Source organism: Thamnophis elegans, chromosome 4, assembly GCF_009769535.1.
Source record: "Thamnophis elegans isolate rThaEle1 chromosome 4, rThaEle1.pri, whole genome shotgun sequence".
Lineage (NCBI taxonomy): Eukaryota > Metazoa > Chordata > Lepidosauria > Squamata > Colubridae > Thamnophis > Thamnophis elegans.
The window spans coordinates 46,737,524-46,757,018 of record NC_045544.1 but is presented as its reverse complement, the minus strand read 5'-3'; the positions used below and the strand labels follow the sequence as shown (position 1 = coordinate 46,757,018).

Sequence of the window (19,495 nt, the reverse complement as noted above, 5' to 3'; positions counted from 1 at the left end):
CTGGTGCACCAGGCGAACCTGGGCAAATGCCCCCCTGGTCACAGCTGACAAATGGTGTTCAAAAGTCAGCTGTGGGTCCAGGAGGACTCCCAAGTTGCGGACCCTATTTGAGGGGCGTAGTGTTTGACCCCCCAGCCTGAGAGATGGAATACTTGCCGAATTAGTGGGAGGGAAACACAACAGCCACTCGGTCTTATCTGGGTTGAGCACGAGTTTGTTAGCCCTCATCCAGTCCCTAACAGCTTCAAGGCCCTGGTTCATCACGTCCACCGCTTCATTGAGTTGGCACGGGGCGGACAGATACAACTGAGTATCGTCCGCATACTGGTGGTATTTTATCCCGTGCCGCCGAATGATCTCGCCCAGCGGTTTCATGTAGATGTTGAAAAGTAGGGGGGACAAGACCGAACCCTGCGGCACCCCATATGTTAGGGGCCTAGGGGTCGATCTCTGCCCTCCAACTAACACCGACTGCGACCTGTCCGAGAGGTAAGAGGAGAACCACCGCAAAACAGTGCCTCCCACCCCCACCTCCCGCAGTCGTCGCAGAAGGATACCATGGTCGATGGTATCGAAAGCCGCTGAGAGGTCAAGGAGAACCAGGATGGAGGCATAGCCTCCGTCCCTGGCTCTCCAGAGGTCATCGGTCAATGCGACCAAAGCGGTTTCTGTGCTGTAGCCAGGCCTGAAGCCGGACTGGAATGGGTCAAGATAACTAGCTTCCTCCAAGGACCGTTGGAGCTGAAAGGCCACCACCTTCTCAACAACCTTCCCCACAAAGGGGAGGTTGGAGACCGGACGATAATTGTTAAGAACGGCTGGATCCAAAGATGGTTTCTTCAGGAGGGGTCTCACCACCGCCGCTTTAAGTGCGGGGGGAACGACCCCCTCCCGAAGGGAGGCGGTAACAACCGCCTGGATCCAGCCCCGTGTCACCTCCTTGCTGTTAGCAACCAGCCAGGAGGGGCACGGGTCCAGTACACATGTGGAGGCACTCACAGCTCTCATGGCCTTGTCCATGTCCTCAGGGGCAACATCCTGAAACTCAACCCAGCGATGGTCTACCAGATTATCCCCTTGTGCCTCAGCTGGATCTGCAGAATCGGAACCCAGTCCGACCAAAACCGAGCAACTTTGCCCGCTAGAAACTGGACGTAATCCTCAGCCCTACCCTGCAGGGGATCTCCCGTATCCCTCCTATTTAGGAGGGAACGGGTTATCCTGAACAGGGCGGCTGGGCGCGACTCAGCGGAGGCAATCAAGGTGGCAATATAAGTTCTTTTCGCCGTCCTAATTGCCCTGATGTATTCCTTGATGCAAGATGTTAGAAGTGCTCGGTTCGATTCGGATTTATTGGATCCCCATAAGTGCTCTAGGCGTCTCTTCCGGCGGTTCCTCTCCCGGAGTTCCTCGGTGAACCAAGGAGGCCTCCTGGATCCACTGCCTCGGAGCGGCCGTAGTGGCGCAATCCGGTTAAGAGACTCCGTCGCTGCCGAATTCCAGGCAGCAACCAGAGTCTCCACCGGACTGTGGGCGAGGGTATCAGGAATAACCCCAAGCTCCGTCTGGAACCTCAAGGGGTCCATAAGTCGCCTGGGGCGGAACCATCTGGTCGGTTCCTCCTCCCTACAGTGGGGGTTTGGTCTCCGAAAGTCAAGCCTCAGTAGGCAGTGGTCTGACCACGACAGGGGTATGATCTCACTACCCCTCAGACCAAGATCACAAGTCTACTGCTCCGAGAGAAATACGAGGTCGAGCATGTGACCCGCTGAGTGGGTTGGGCCCCGAATTACTTGGGTCAAGCCCATGGCTGTCATGGAAGCCATGAACTCCTGCGCCCCATCAGAGTGTTCACCAAGCGAAGGCAAATTGAAATCCCACAGAACCATAAGCCTGGGGAACTCAATTGCCAGCTCGGCTACCGACTCGAGGAGCGAGGGGAGGGCTGCTGCAACGCTGTTGGGAGGCAGGTACGTTAACAGCAAACCCACTTGACCCTTGAGGTCCAACTTCACCAGCAGGGACTCACACCTGACAAGCTCCGGAGCAATAGCAATAGCAATAGCAGTAGACTTATATACCGCTTCATAGGCCTTTCAGGCCTCTCTAAGCGGTTTACAGAGTGTCAGCATATTGCCCCCAACAATCTGGGTCCTCATTTTACCCACCTCGGAAGGATGGAAGGCTGAGTCAACCCTGAGCCGGTGAGATTTGAACCGCTGACCTGCTGATCTAGCAGTAGCCTGCAGTGCTGCATTTAACCACTGCGCCACCTTGGCTCCACCTTGGAGCAGGGATCCTACGAGGTGCTAGAGACTCTCGGATAACAATAGCCACACCCCTACCCCTTCCCTGGGGTCGCAGCTGATGGAGCACCTGAAATCCTTCTTGGCACATCTCAACGAGGGGGACTCCTCCCTCCGGGCCCAGCCAGGTTTCAGTAATACATGCCAGGTCTGCCCTCTTGTCTAAAATTAAGTCCCGGATGAGGGGAGCCTTATGAACTACAGACCTGGCATTTAGCGACAACAGCCTGAGACCAGGGTCCTGATTACTCGTGCCATCTGGCCTTGGAGTGGGACTCATAGGGCCGGAAGGAGGGATCTCTGTAACGTAGCGAGCCCTCCTTCCCCAGTAATGGCCAGCCCTAAAGTCCCCGCCATATCTGCCCCTCCCTGTTACGACCAACAATGCAGATGTTGAGGTGACGGCCGCAACCGGAGGATCGATAGGTGGTAGCTTAAGTAAATTCTCCAGGCTGGCATCCACAGTATACAGCCTCTTATTAGGGAGTAGCCATGGTAGCAGGCTGAGCCCATTGTTTCTGAACCAAATTAAGAAACATCTTGGGAATAGGAATGATCTCCTGAACCGAGACCGGCCAGCTTGGCCTTGTCCAAAATGGTTTTGAAATTTGCAATGTTAAATAGTCCCAAAGAAGAGGGCTTTTGAGCTGCTGCACCTTCCTCCCCAGAGAATTCAGCCTCCTGAATTCAGTCCAAAGCCTCAGAACCTGAAGAGGAGTGGGGGGAATGCAAGGGACGTGGAGGAGAAGCCACCTCGGGAACCAGCTGGGGCTCTAGGTGCTTAGTTTTGCGGGTGTGTTTGCCCTTGTGCAACCTGCCCGCTTCGATACCCTGGGAAATGGCCCTGTTGATAACTTCCTGCATTTCCACTGAAAGGTCAAGCCCAAGATCCTCCATGGGCCTTCCTTGCCCTGAGTTTAGGCCTTGAAGGCGGAAGCTGAGGGGCCAAGGGGTCTGTGGCAGGGCCTTCTTCAAGATCCGAAGGGTAAGCGAAAAGATCAGTTTGATCCACCATAGAGGCCCCTGGAGATACTGCCCTAGACATAGAAGCTGTGGGGGAAAACTCCCGGCCTTCATTCTTTTTTTTTTTTAATGTTTTTTTAATTTTAATTTGAAACAGGTACAGCATCTTTCTTTACATCTGTAGAAAATGTGTCAATCAATTACAGATAAATTTTGGTACATCTCCTCCACAGTCAACCAACATAACTCATATTAACTCAAGCATTATTATATATCCATTTTCATTTAACTGTAATTATTATTTAGAGATATTAATAAAAGTAATAATCTTAAACAATACCTGCCCACACCGGTGGGAAAAGAAAAAATCAAAAAGAAAAGGCAAAATAAATAAATAAATAAATAAAAATAATACAAAACAAAAACAAAAACGACAAGGGACAAGGCAGGAAGACAAACAAAACACAGGTATCTATTATAAAAAAAGAAGTATATCAACTGGTTACAACATGCTTTGGTGCTTCTCTTCCATTAACTCATATTAATTCAAATATCTTAACTCAAATATTTACCATATCAACATCATTATACCTCCAGTTTTAATTACCTATGGTTATTTAAACATCCTTCATCCTTAGCTATGCCAAAGAATTAATCCATAACACATGCTGACATTTCATTTACTTACTTGTAAAATCCTCTATTATCATCAAATCCTCATGTCCTATTTTAGCTGAACATCCATAATATTTAATTATATCATATATCATAACATTTTCCCAGTATTGATTAACATTTGATTGTATGTATTTTATTTAGTTTTTTTAATAGTGATAATTATTGTAATTAATACTCTTTATGTATAATCCAAACATGTTTTCTCATATCCAATTGTTATTTATCATATCAACTCCACATTATATACATTACTATCAATATCAATTATTATTCAGCTATATCTGTTACAAAAAAGAGCAATTAGGTTTAGCTAGTTTTCAATTGTATTCTTCAATCTATCAGCCAGTTCCAAATTATATACATTACTATCCATATCAGTCATTATTCAGCTATATCTATTACAAATTAAGGTAATCAGATTTAGCTAATTTTAAATTGCGTTCTTCCATCTGTCAGCCTGTGTCTCTCCAATAGCAAAATCTTCTCAAACCAATTGCCACGCGTTGGATAAATTTACCAAATGTTTTTATAAGCAAGTCCAAACAAAGATATCTTCGCACCTTTTGGCTCTGAATGTCGGTGATGAAATAATAATGTTGTCCGGGGCTTGTAAAACTTTTCAAATTGACTTTAATTCTCAAGGGTGGAGTTTTCATTTCTCTTACACTCTGTCTCTTTAAATGAATCTTCTTTATAGCTCCCCCCCTCCTTCCTCTGAGATAGACCAGATGCTATTTCTCACATTTTCCATTTGTATTTCAGGAACATTCAAACATTCAACAATCTCAGTTTTTCCTTCATATTTTAAAGTCAGATGATCCAATTTTCTTTCCAATCTCTGAAAAGAGTCAAAAAGCTCTCGACATGCGGAAAAAAGAATCTGGAGTGAAACCTTAGACGCCATGATGTGTCGCAGTTAGAAATTACAAGTAAAAACACGCTGGAAACTGTGCAATCTTATCTGATCATAAACACAGCCAAGTAATAAAAATGTCAAATCGTGAAAGGCTAATTAGTAGAGAGTAAACTTTACGATCCACTTAGAGAGAATCAGAGGGGGGGGATGTCGAAGAGTTCCTTGAAGCGTTTAAGAAATAAAGTAGCCACCAGCCATAAATCCATAAAAAGGAGACCAATTCGCCGCTAGATTCTTCTATTCTTTGGTTTCAATTAGCTTAGGCTTTTAGCGCGGACAGTCTCTCTTGAATAATAAAATCAGCTTACCAGATGACATCACTTCTGCCATTCTTAGGGGCAACCTGCAGTTTCATTTAGCACGCAGCTAATCCAGAAAGGAATTGGCAAGAGGGGTTAATACCCCCCCCCCCAGAGACTTTGCGAATGTCTCTGAGGTCACTGGGTCTCCCCTCACCTTTCACTGTCGTCTCCGGGACAGCTAGGGTTCAAAAACCCGTCCAAAAATCCTTCGGTATAGAGGAATTTCAGGAATAGCCTGAAACTCCATCTTCTCACTGCTAAGCCCCGCCTTCTTCTCCTCCCCGGCCTTCATTCTGACTGTCTGAAACAGGCCTTGGCTGGGCTGGAGGAACCTCCATGGCGGGCTCCTCAGGAGACACTGATTGGGAGGACTGCGTTTGGTGCTGGGCCTTGGAGAACTGTTTTCAAGGGCCTTTTGGTGATGCAATGCATCCTTATCTGGCCCTGATCCCTGCTTAGGGGCTGGCCTGGAGTATGGTTTGGAGCCCCTGATGGCCTCCCTAGCAGCCACACCAGCCTGCCTGGAGAAAACCCTGGAGGAACCCCCTGGCTGGGTGGAATCCTCGGGAACCTGCTCAGCCATTATTAAACTGTGGCCAAATATAATCAGGGGCTACCTCCACTCACCCCCTTGCAAAGCCCTGCAAACCAACAGACGCTCTGGAGAGATTGGGGGGGGGGGTCGCAGCAGCAATATCCAGCAGGTGGAATAAAGCACGAGCATTAACAGCTCCCAGTGCTGCAGGAATGAGGCTTGTGACCAGCGGCCCCAATCCTTGCCCCTCAGGTGAAAAGGATACACCTAATTGCCAGCCAGGCCGGACAAAGAGTGGCTCCTTGCGGCACCTGCTGTGAATCAGGCTGCAGGCAGCTGCCACGAGGTTGCAATCAGAAACCGAAACTGCAAATAGCTCCCAAAATGGCGACCGGGAGCTCTAATTACTTTAAAAGTAGCCACCAAACCATCCGGAGCTTTGAGGCACCGCACCTGCACGCCGGCCACCAAAGGCACGGATGCCAACCGCAGGAACCTCAGCGGGGCTTTCCCCCTCCCGAGCGAGGGTCTTAACTGCCCCAGCAGCTGCCTGCGTTCCCTGCGGCGCCTGGGAGTTAAGCTAGACGCCGGAGAACCGAAGTTAGAAACGAATTAAAGAAATCTAATTACACTCACTCAGCCTGATCACCCCTAAACTGAAAATACTCACAGTAAATGCTTAAGAGAGTCTAAGCTAATAAACTAAATAAAGGGAAACTTAAAGCGCGTCTTAGCTGGGCTTAGCTGAATTGAAAATCTTGGGATAATCAGCACCAGAGGCGTGCCTTAATGTTTCAATTCAGCTCTGGGCAATTTGGCTGTATTTAACCCTTGCTTGGACTCTCCTGAGCAGCGCCCTGGAAAATGTCTTTAAAGATGTCACCTTTGGGACAACTAGGACCTGGATGACTGAGAATCTGCATAGACAATACCATCCAAATCTCAACACTTTTCTGATTTAATTTAATTAAGGGGATTGATTATTTTTAATACTTCATAAAATTTAATTCACTTATTTGAGTGCACGCGCACATGCATACACCCACACACCATCTAATAACTCCTTCACAAAATTACAATTTATATCAACTTTTGGATCTTTCTGAAGGGCATGCCTACATTTTTTTTAGTAGGCATGCCAGAGGTGGTATTCAGCCAGTTCTGACAGGTTCTGGAAAACTGGTAGCAGAAATTTTAAGTAGTTCAGAGAACCGGCAAATGGGCTGGCCCCACCCCTGCTGCCTCTCAGCTGATCTTCTTTCATTGCCCTGAACAGGAGAACGGAGCTGAAAGCAGGTTAGTGGGGGTGGGGAGGGAATGGGGATTTTGCAGTATCCTTCCCCTGCCACGCCCATCAAGCCATGCCCACCGTCACACCCACAGAACTGTAGTAAAAATTTTTTAATCCCATCACTGGTACAGGCCTGGGGTTGGGCTCCTCTATTTTAGCAAACCATGAAATAAAGAAAGCACTCGTGCAAAACACTATAGTGTCATCCAAGGAGACAAGGAATTCCAGAACTCCTCTAATGTGAAGACCATATGAAGGCAGAATTCCTTCTATTCATTATATTTACAAAGAAAATGTGATATTTATAAATCATTACATAAGCAGTATCCTTTTGCAACTAGTCCTTGACTTCTGGCGACATTTGTGACCAGAATTTCCATTGCTAAGCAAGTCAGTTCATTGAGTGAGTTGTGCCTAATTTTACGACCTTTTTGGAAGGGTTGTTAACCAAATCACTGCAGTTGTTAAGTGAATCACGCAGTCATTAAGTGAACCACGTTTCCTCCATTGACTTTGCTTGTTGGAAGATTGCAAATAGTGATTATGGCCCCAGGTTGTTACAGCTGTCATAAATTCAAGCATCCATATTTTTATCACTTTTGGGAATCAGTCATACGTACAATGAATGATCATAAGCCTCTTTTTAAAGTACTGTTGTACTGTAAACAAATGGTTGTAAATTGAGGGTCATCTGTAGTTTTTAATTTGATCTTATTTGATCATACTACTCCTTTCTATAAGCGCTTTATGTAATCCATCTCCATTGGCAATGTTCTGTTTCTTTGGCAAGCTTAGATGGAAATATCATTTGTGCTTTGTTTTCCTGGCTCTACTTGGAAGTCATTTAGGCTGAGTTCTAGTAACTATGGGATGTACAGAACTTTTTTGGGGAGAGGAAGAGATAAATTAACTACTGAGTATTGAGATGTTGAAAAGGATGGAAGTTGCTTTGCCTCCCAATCCATTCTCCTGAAGTTTCTGTCCCCATTTCTTCATCTGCCTGTTCTAACTAGAAAAATGTCTGCCTTCACACCCCTCCAATTCCACATTGGGAAAATTAATCATTGAAGTATTTCTGTCTCAGGTCCTGCCAGAAGAAATTGATAAGGATCCAGCAGCCTTTCATTTAGAACTGCCCCACTAGCATTTTCTAGAAGGAAGTGGAAATGTTGTTTCCAGCACACTTGAGCATTGTGGGAACAGATTAACTGGAGGATTTAATTATCTATTTAATTCTCTGTCTGCTTGCTGTGCTCAATGTTGGAAACACCACTACATGTCTCACACTTTTAGGAGATTGTTGAGGTGAGGCAGGCAAACTTTCAACTCAAAGAAGACTTCACCTTGGGAAAGACTCATGGAAGTTTCATTTAGCCCTCAAACAAGCTGTTCTTTACAAACCTTTTAAGGCGGGCTAAAAAAATTTTTTCCTGCCTGTTTTAAAATTACATTCATCAGCCCTTGGAATATATTATTCTTTTAAATCATTTTGTAATTATTTAATTACATTTATAAACAATACTTCGGGAGCTTGCAGTTTACAATATAAACACTTACAAAAGTACATATAAAAGTACACAAATAAACATTCTACAAACCCGTAAAAGCCTAGAATAAAATGAAATTAACAGCTAAATTATAACCAAAGATAGAATGCCCTCTGGAAGTTTTAAGCAACTTGTAAAAGTCAGATAAGGTGGAATCCAATAGAAGGCTGTCCCATTTTGTTATATACACTGTTTCGAAGTTGTTTGTGCAAGTATTTTCATTCTTTTTAGTGACGAAAGGTGGAAATAAATAAATAAATGGATATTTTTTTATACTATTCTGGACTGTTTTTTAATCATAAAGTGTATCTAAATGGCTTGTGCCCCAAGAGATTCCTTTTGTTTTTGTGCTTTTGTCCTCTGAGTTTGACTTGTCTACTCCTTTCATGAATTTATGTAAATGAGAAGTTTATGTAAATGAGGGTCTGGGTCAGAGCCTTCTTTCTGTTTGTGGAATTCTTTGGTCAGGCAGAACAATTCTAAACACTCTCCTCTAATATTTTAGCAAGCTATTCCATGTTTTTTTTTTAAAAAAATCTGTCCTGAGTTATATCTTCCTTGCCCAGGGAAGCAAATGACTATGCATGCACAGATATGCAGAGACAATCGGGGAGGGATCGCAAAATGCTAAGACTTCCAGAGATGCTGGTCACCTCAATACTTTGCTTGCACTAATACATTTTGCTACATATCCTTTCAAATCACAACCCTACTCCATTAGAGTTGTACCACACTAATGCATATCCCCTGAGGTTAGACTGGGCCTTAGCTTGTACTATGTTGAGTCCTGGGTCTTCCAAAGGGTCTTTGGGAAATTATTTCAGTCTTTGTTTCATTTGAAGTGTGTTATTGCTTGCTCCTGATGGTGCTGATGTCGTGTTTTGTTGTATGTTGTTGTATTGCATTCATTTTAAAAACAACAACTGTATCTGGAATTGCCTTCAATTGGAATCACATAAACACAGAAGGAAATAAAAAATCAAATATTTTTAAAAATATCACACACATGCTTTACTCTGGTTTTCTACGTATAAAATAGAGTGAGCAATCAAAATGGTTGTTATTACTCCTGTCGTTTCTCCAGACTTTATCAAGTGATTTGATTCGTTTAACTTTTAGTGTTTAACACATCATTGAATGTATCTTCGTCTTTCCGCTCTTTTACAGCTGTCTCCAACCTAGATGAAGAGAGTAGATGGACAGTTCATTATACAGCTCCCTGGCATCAGCAGGAGAATGTCTTTTTACCTTCCACCAGGCCACCCTGCGTAGAGGAGCTGCATCGTCAAGCCAAATTGAATTTGAAGTCCGTGTTGAGAGGTAGGAACTTTACAAATACATGGTCAGTCAACAAGATCCCATTTATCACACCTTTTCTTTCCTTAAGGCTGTGATGGTGAACCTATGGCACATGTGCCAGAGGTGGCACGCAGCACCCTCTCTGTGGGCACATGAGCTGTCACACCAGTTAAGATCTGCCGTGCATACATCCGTGCATCCTGCTGGTCTTTAGGTCTCTGCCACACATGTGGGGGAGCACGTGCGGGGGGACGTGTGTGCATGCACGGTGTGGGGGTGCATGCAGGGGACTGGGCACATGGGGGAAAGGGTGAAAGCGGGGGTGCGCATGCATGCATGGGATGGGCTGCATGCGGGGGCACATGCGGGGGGCCACATGCACATGCATGGAGGACAGGGTGCATGTGGGCCAGTACAAGCACGTGGGGGTGGCGCACATGTACAGGGTCCGCCCACACATAGCATTTTGGGGATTCAAGCATGTGTGTGTGCATTCACGCACATTTGAATGCACTTTGGGCACTCAGTCTGGAAAAGCCGTCACTGCCTTAAGGGCTTACTTATCTTTTTAAAGTCCTTAACGTTTCCACTTTTTCCAATTTCCACTTTTCCCAAAATTCATTCCCAAACTCATTTATTTTCACTAATGTGTTTGAGGACCAAACAGATTTGTTCTGTCGCTTTGAAGCATTATGCACAAGGTTGCCTTTAATCCCTCTCCAAAACTCAGGAAATGAGAATTCACAGAACATCCAGTAGAGAAAAAATGTAGACTATAGAAAACGCACATATTACTTAGAAACTGTTATGGCAAATGACTAGTTGAGATTAGTTCACTTCTACAGCCCGATATTTATTAAATTATTTTGACACAGAATTAAGAATGGTAATTGCTAAGGTATCCTGAAAATAAGAAGGTGGTCTGAAATATAAGCTGATAGCTGAAAAAATTCTCAATGCACTATTTTCATTTTTGCATGTTTGGATTGTATTGTGGCATTTTTTTTAAAAAAAAAAGTCTCCTTGCTATTTTGAAGTTCCTTTAAAAAAATCTTAGCTGATATCTTGGGTAGAATTTGTTTTGCACATGAATATTGAAATCATGACTACAAGACACTATTGTTTAAAAATTCATTGTAGGCAAAGATTTTTGAATAGTGTAATTAATTGTTTAATGTAAAAGCAGAACTTAGTAACTGAATAACAAATATTTAATATAAAAATACGAATCCCCTTGTTGCTAGAAATATTTGATGAAATGGTTTTTAATTTGTTTTAGAGCTCAAATTAAATGACGTATGATTTTATACATTAGATTTTAGTTGGAAAAACTGCTGTCCTAATCTCAGTATAGAAAAAGTATTCCTAAGTGAAAATCTCTGTGCTCTGTAATTTCTCACCTCACATGATAAGAGTTGATTTCAAAAGTGGCTGACAAGAATAGAAATGCTCGAATATCTGTTGCTTCAAGTGAAGTGCAGCAGAATGTGAAAATATGTTGTTCTTCAACTGTGATCCGAAAAATGGAATGCTTCCATATAGCTTTTTTAACATTCAGTGAAAATGTATTCTGTAGAAATTCTACCTTTCTTCCTTAGTGAAATTTTCTGTAAAAAGAAAAATAATAATAATAAAAACTTATTGGTGGGGAAATAGGATAGTTAAAAATGAGAGCACAACAATATCTGGACCTTCATAAAATGTTGTAAATGTGGCAGGATAGTTATGCAATAAAAGTTTTACCTGAACTAGGTTGATGAGCTATTCTAAGAAATGATTTAGTTTCCAGTTATGAATGTATTTTTGAAGGTGACTATATCACATTGCCTTAAGGACATAGTGGCTCAGTCACTAAGACGCTGAACTTGTCGAGCAGAAAGGTTGGCAGTTCGGCGGTTTGAATCCCTAGCACTGGATGACAGAGTGAGCGCCCGTTACTTGTCCCAGCTTCTGCCAACCTAGCATTTCGAAAGCACGTAAAAAATGCAAGTAGTAAAATAGGGACCACTTTGGTGGGAAGGTGACAACACTCCATGCGCCTTTGGCGTTTAGTCATGCCGGCCACATGACCACGGAGACGTCTTCGGACAGCGCTGGCACTTTGGCTTTGAAATGGAGCCCCACTCCCTAGAATCGAGAACAACTAGCATGTATGTGTGAGGGGAACCTTTACCTTCATCTTTATATCACATTGCCCTATTTTGAAAGGGAAAAATAGGTACTTTAATTATTTAACTCTCATTATTGCTATTTATTGTATTTGGAGAAAAGCATTTAATTAGAAGGTTGTTGACATCCATATTACAGAAACAGGCTGAATCCTGTATGGATACTTCCCTCATGTTTCTCTTCTGCACCTATGTGCATACCAAAGTCTTCTCTCAAGGAAATGATCTGAAGATTCTGTTCTGGGGCTGGAGGCTATTCCATACTTTCCATATCTTTACAAAAAGATATTGTAAAGGTAGAGTCTACAAACCAGAATGAACATCTGGTGTTTTCATGGACACAGTTGTTAAGTTTTTTTAGAAATGACTTATTTCTTATTTCTTAGTTCTTCCAGGATGCTTTTTCAAATCCGAGCCTGCTATTAAAATTCTGGAATTATCTGGTGGACTTCCATACTCATATGATCCTGGGATCAGGCAAGGTCAGCTAGGAGCTTCTAACTGTTAATCTTTATAACTAATCCTGGAGAATATGTCTTTATATGAGAAATATCAAATTATTTTGGGGTATTAAAAGGTACTGCTATTTTCTGTTCAACAAAATTGAATAACAAAATTCACAGCTTGAATTTTATTTCTTATTCAGGATTGAAGACAAGCTACACTAACGCAGTAAAAAAAATTATAGAAGTACAGGTAGTCCTTGACTTACAACCACAATTGAGCCCAACATTTCTGCTGTTAAGTGAGAAATTTGTTAAGTGAGTTTTGCCCCATTTTACGACCTTTCTTACCATAGTTGTTAAGTGAATCACTGCAGTTGATAAGTTAGTAACCTGGCTGTTAAGTGAATCTGGCTTTCTCCATAGTGAGGGGGGAGGAGTATCCAGAATGGGTTGACCTTGTCTTCTCATGATTGGATGAGTCAGATAAGCTCTTTGGGCAACGCCCCCTGGCCAGCAGGTCCTCCCAGATTTGACTCATCCCACTCAAGGGAAAGGTTGCACCACTCTGGACCTCCAGTAATTTACAAAGGATTAAGGAAAATAAACTTGGACCTGGTGAATCCTGCCTCCCTACATCGCACATAGCCTCCTCCTGCAAGGACTGGACTGCCACAAGCCCTCTGGGGCGGCATGCTGCCCTGGCCACTGAGTGAGACGGAGTCACTCAGTGAGGACCCTTGCCGGGCAAGCAGGAGAACCGGGCACACATGCCTCCTAGAGGCAGCCCTTGATGCAGAGGCTTCTCAGGAGCAGAAGCGCTCCCCCGCTCCCCTCAGGGGTTGAGCCACGAGGGTTGTTAAAATGACCTGGAAAACCTGTGCTGGCAGCTATCACCAGTGGACAAGGTGAGAGCCGGAAAGGCTCAAAAACAGCTGCGGGAGGCAGGGGGAGGCGAGCGGCAGCTGCATGGCAAGCCTGCAAAGGCAAAAGCCATTTCCATGTGCTCCAGCAAAGAGGAGCCTTTTGAATTTGGAGCCGGGGGCTATCTTGAAACCACGTGGTCCAAGATGGCGGCCCCCAGCAGCTCAAGAGGCCCAGCTCAGACCTCCAGCAACAACCACCACTTGAGGAGCCCTTAGAAAGGTGAGAGACGATCGCAGAGGCATTAGCCAAGAGCGAGGGAGGCAGCAAAGGGCCAAAAGGAGGCCTATCAAGGAGTTAAAGAGGCAGGCGGTGGATCAATCCCCCCCCCAAGCCTACCTCCTTGATGAATCACAGAGGCAGCTGCCACAAGGCTTGCAGGAAGAACCCCCCCCTCTGTACCTTTTCTGGCTGCCAAGTAACAGGAGAAGGCTTCCCCCTTAAGAACATTCTCCTTTAAGTAGGAGACAGAGGGGGAGGGGCGAGAGGCTGACTAGCCCCAGTAGCAAAGCTGTGTTTTTTGGTGGCTAATTCTTGCTTCCCCCTTAAGAACACTCTCCTTTAATTAGGAGACAGAGAGGGAGGGGCGAGAGGCTGACTAGCCCCAGTAGCAAAGCTGTGTTTTTTGGTGGCTAATTCTTGCTTCCCCCTTAAGAAAACTCTCCTTTAATTAGGAGACAGAGCTGGAGGAGCGAGAGGCTGACTAGCCTCAATAGCAAAAGCTGTGTTGTGTTTTGTTAATCCCAAACCGGCAGCCCCCCTGCAGCCTGGAAAAACACAGGGGGGGGGGAGGAGTATTCAGCCCGGCTGCTAAAAGGCAGCTCCCAATGGAGCCTCCAATCAGGTTAGAGATTATCCCTGAAGACCTTCCAAGGGTGGGAGTGACTAGGCAAACGGCTAATACAAGGCAATACAATACTATGCAATACAATAGCAGAGTGGGAAGGGACCTGCAGGTTTTCTAGCCCAATCCCCTGCCCAGGCAGGATATCCTATACCATTTCAGACAAATGGCTATCGTTACTATAGTTGATTATGCTGACTCTGTAAACCACTTAGAGAGGGCTGAAAGCCCTATGAAGCGGTATATAAATCTAACTGCTATTGCTATTGTCATTGCCATCCAACAGCTTCTTAAAAACTTCCACTGTTGGGGCATTCACAACGTCTGGAGGCAGGTTGTTCCACTGATTAATTGTTCTAACTGTCAGAAAATTTCTCCTCAGTTCTAAGTTGCTTCTTTCCTTGATTAGTTTCCACCCATTGCTTCTTGTTCTGCACTCAAGTGCCTTGGAGGATAGTCGGGCAGCCTCTTCTCTGTGGCAACCCCAGAGATATTGGAACACTGCTATCACGTCTCCCCTAGTCCTTCCTTCCAGTAGACTAGACCTACCCAGTTCCTGCAACCATTCTTCATAGGCTTTAGTCTCTAGTACCCTGATCCCCTCTGTTGCCTTTCTCTGCACTCTCCCTAGAGTCTCCACATCCCTTCTACATCATGGTGATCAAACTGAGTGCAGAATTCCAAGTGTGGCCTCCCAAGACCTTATAAAGTGGGATTAACACTTCATGGGAGCTTGATTCTATTCCTCTGTTTATGCTGCCAAAAACTGTGTTGCTCTTTCTGGCAGCTGTTGCACACTGCTGACTCACATTAAAGGGGTTGTCCACTAGGACTCCAAGATCCCCTTCAGAGGCACTACTGTGGAGCAAGGTATTCTGTACTTGTGCACTTCACCTTGGTTGCCTAAAGGTAGACCTTACTTCATCGAATCTCATTTTCCTAGGCAGTGCCCAATGTTCAAGGGTATCAAGATCCTTCTGTATCTTTAGCCTGTACTTTGGAGTGTTGGCTATTCCTGCCAGTTTGGGGTCATCTGCAAACCTGATGAGTCCCCCCCCCCCCCAATCAGCATTTAACAAACAGAGAGCTAACCGTCATACCGGCTCCTTCTTAGGACCGCTTGAGACAACAGCAGTTCTTAAAGAAACAGTACTACTATCATGGCATATATTTTGCTAACCCAACTGTTAGCTTACACACCTAACACCCTCGTTCAAATCACTGATGAAGATGTTGAAGAGTACTGGGCTCAACACAGAGCCTTGGGGCACTCACTGCATTCTTCCCTCCATGAAGAGGCAGTTCCATCGAGGAGTACAGGTGTATGCGGTTGGTCAACCAGTTACCAAGCCATCTGGTGTGACTATGTCTAACCCACATTCTTCTACTTTATCTAGCAGTAGGTTATGGTCTACCTTATCACTACTTGCTGAAGTCCAAGTTAACTATATCAATGGCATTCCTATGGTCCACTAGGGTTGTCACCGTATCTAAGAAGGCAATATGGCTAGTCTGGTATGATCTGTTTTTAACAAACCCATGTTGGCTTGGGCTCTTGAGCTGTTTTTCTCTCTTTCTGAAGGGGGGAATCACATCAGCAATTCTATAGTGGTTCTCCGGTACTCTAGGATCTCTGATAGATATAGTTTCAGTTGTTTGGAGATCTCGTCCGCCAGTTCCTTCAGATCCCTGGGGTGTAACCCACCCGGTCCTGGGAACTGGACTTTGCCTAAGATAGACAGGCTACCATTTCTTCCCTATCTCATCTTGGGTCCCTAATCTGAATTTGGGGCGCTGTTCTTGATAGGTTGGATTGTTTATCCCTTTGGGTAAAGACAGATGCCAAGCACGAGTTAAATAGTTCTGCCTTACCCCTGCTGCTTGTCAGCTTCGGGCCACTTTCTCCCAGCAAGGGACCAATCGTTTCCTTAATCTTTCTTGGTTTTATCAGGCGGGAAGATGCCCCCTTTTATATTTTATTTTATTATTATTGTTGTTGTTGTGGTTCTTGTTATTATTATTATTTTACCTTTGTGGCAGGCCTTTATTGTGAGCTTAGCTTCCCTCACTTCATCTTTACACGCACTCTAGTGGCTGCCCATTAAACTCCGTCTGTGTTTACATTCAGAATATCTCTGTGCTAATCCTAGCCATAGAATCATAGCACCCTTGTGGCCGGGGGGAAAAAGGATCAGACAGGCTGGTCCCCATGCCAGAACCCACCACAAACTTGGAATGGGATGTCCGACTATGAGAGATCGCAGAAGCACCTCAGATAGCCTATGAATTTAGACAACATTCGCTGAGTGCAGAACATATAGCAGGGGTGGGGAACATCTGAGCCGACTGGCTCAGCCGGACCAAGGGGACAATTTGGAGCGGAAGCTGCAGCCAACAATCTTCAAGGAGCTGGCGGAGTGCTTCGGACGCCCGGAGGTCGACTTATTCGCCACGCCCCTCAACGCCCAGCTCCTGAGGTTCTTCTCCAGGTACCAGATATGGGGGGGCAGAAGGGGCAGACGATCTACGAAGCCCCTGGCCCAGGGGTTGTCGGTATGCCTTGTCGGATCCCCAGGGTCATATGGGAAACCCTTCGGGAGGGGGCGGAAGGGGTTCTGTTGGCGCCTCACTGGCCCCGGAGGCTGTGGTTGCAGATCTCCAGTCGCTTTCAGCGGAGAGGCCATGGAGAATCCCCCAGGAGGGGATATCCCTTAACTAGGGGTAGCTGGAGCACCCAGACCTTCAATGGCTCCAGCTGACTGCTTAGCTCTTGAGCGGAGCATCCTGGGGAAAGACCTCTTCCCCCCAGGGTGATGCAGACTATCCAGACTGCCTGCATACCCTCCACAGAGCATATCTATGGCTCCATGTGGCGGGCCTCTGCCTCATGGTGTAATTCCCTGGGGCACAATCCTAGCCAGGCCTCAGGGCCTCAGATTCTGGACCTCCTCCAGGCAGGCCGGGACAGAGAGTTAGCTTCTAACACAATTAGGAGACAGGTTTCAGCCATCTCGCCAGTTCTCCTGCGTGGCAGGAACCAGAGCTTGACTCACCATCCTATGGTCAGGCAATTCCTCAAGGGGGCTTCCAACCCCAAACCGCACACAGCATTCAGGTACCATTCCTGGGACTTACACAGGGTAGGGGATGCTCCAATAGGCGCTCCATTTGAGCCTTTACGAACAATTTCCCTTAAGTTCCTGATTCTCATGGTGGCCTTTCTGGTGGCCATCTCCTCCGCCAGGCAGATATACGAACTGCAAGCTCTGTCCACCGGGGAGAATCTCTGCTTCTTCCACCAAGACAGAGTGGGGTTACGTCCTTCATCCCCAGGGTAGGCCCCTGCTTCCATCAAACCCAGGAACTGATTTGCCCAACTTCTGTCCAGACACTTCCCACCCGTTGGGAAAGAAGTGGTTCACTCTGGGCGTAAGGAGGGCTCTGTGGATTTACCACAGGAGAACCAGGCCAGACAGGAAATCCAAAGCTCTGTTTGTCTCCTTCCAAATAGGGGCCTGGGTAACAGGGTGACTTCCACCACAATAAGTATCTTATTGTACCATCGACTATGGTATCCTTCTGCGACGACTGTGGGAGGTGGGAGTGGGAGGCACTGTTTTGCAGTGGTTCTCCTCCTACCTCTCGGACAGGTCGCAGTCGGTGTTGGTGGGGGGGCAGAGATCGTCCCCGAGGCCCCTTACTTATGGGGTGCCGCAGGGCTCGGTCTTATCCCCCCTACTATTTAACATATACATGAAACCGCTGGACGAGATCATTCGGAGGCACGGGATAAAATACCATCAATACGCGGACGATACACAGTTGTATCTGTCCGCCCCGTGCCAACTCAATGAAGCGGTGGACGTGATGAACTGGGGTCTTGAGGCCGTTAAGAACTGGATGAGAGCTAACAAACTGGTACTCAACCCAGACAAGACCGAGTGGCTGTTGTGTTTCCCTCCCAACAATTTGGCCAGCGTTCCATCACTCAGGCTGGGGGGTCAAAATTTACACCCCTCAGATAGGGTCCGCAACTTGGGAGTCCTCCTGGACCCACAGCTGACTTTTGACCATCATTTGTCAGCTGTGACCAGGGGGGCATTTGCCCAGGTTCGCCTGGTACGCCAGTTGCGGCCCTACCTGAATCGGGAGGCCCTCACAACAGTCACTCGAGCCCTTGTGATCTCTAGGCTGGAATTCTGCAATGTGCTCTACATGGGGCTGCCCTTGAAGAGCATCCGGCGACTTCAGCTAGTCCAGAATGCGGCCGCGCGAGTGATCGTGGGCGCACCTCGGTTCGCCCACATAACACCGATCCTCCGTGAGCTGCGCTGGCTACCTGTTGATCTCTGGGTGCGCTTCAAGGTGCTACTTACCATTCATAAAGCCCTCCATGGTAGTGGATCTGACTATTTGAGAGACCGCCTTCTGCCGATTACCTCCCTTGGTCCCATCAGATCGCATAGTGTAGGCCTCCTCCGAATTCCATCCGCCAGTCAGTGCCGACTGGCGACTACGCGGAGGAGAGCCTTCTCAGTAGCAGCTCCAACGCTTTGGAACGATCTCCCCGTGGAGATTCATACCCTCACCACCGTCCAGACCTTCCGCACAGCCCTCAAGATCTGGCTATCCCGTCAGGCCTGGGGATAAGACCCTAATCTCGCCCCACCCGAATGTTGAATGAATGTTGTGTTTTATTGTTTTATTTTATTATATTCCACATTTTCTTTTTGTGTTTTGTCTTGCACTCCCTTCCTACAAATTGTAAGCCGCCCTGAGTCCCCTCAGGGAAAAGGGCGGCCTATAAATGTCAAATAAATAAATGAAAAATAAATGAAATGAAATGAAAGTAGGTGGTTGTGAACCTGCGTTGCCACTGCATACCAATCACAGGGCTTACAGACACCAATCATATCACAGCTCACTCCACGCGGAGCGCAGCGACGTCCAGGGCCTGGGACACGCAGACAGCCCTGGCCGGAATCTGCAGGGCAGCCACGTGGGCTTTCCCCTCTCCCTTTGCTAGGAACTATAAACTGGACTCTTTTGCCTCAGCAGAAGCCTCTTTGGACGCAGGGCATTGCAGGCCGTTCACAGGGTGGGGTCCACGCCTCAACTGGCATGAGCGGGGGACATGGGGCCTCTTGGGTCTCCCTCCCTAGGGACGTGCAGGCTTTGGTACGTCCCATTCTGGATACTCCTCCCCCCTCACTATGGAGAAAGGGCGTTGGTACTTACCTGATACACCTCTTCTCATAGTGGGGGGAGGAGTATCCAGT

The 19,495-nt window shown here is 46.2% G+C and overlaps 1 protein-coding gene across 1 annotated transcript in view; it reads left to right on the top strand.

Annotated features, from left to right (window-relative positions):
• Window positions 1-19,495, top strand: part of NHSL1 (NHS like 1) — a 236,544-nt gene that overhangs the window by 161,412 nt on the left and 55,637 nt on the right. Inside the window, 1 exon segment of the mRNA XM_032215355.1 lies at window positions 9,706-9,858. Within this exon segment, the coding sequence (XP_032071246.1) occupies window positions 9,706-9,858 (153 nt within the window).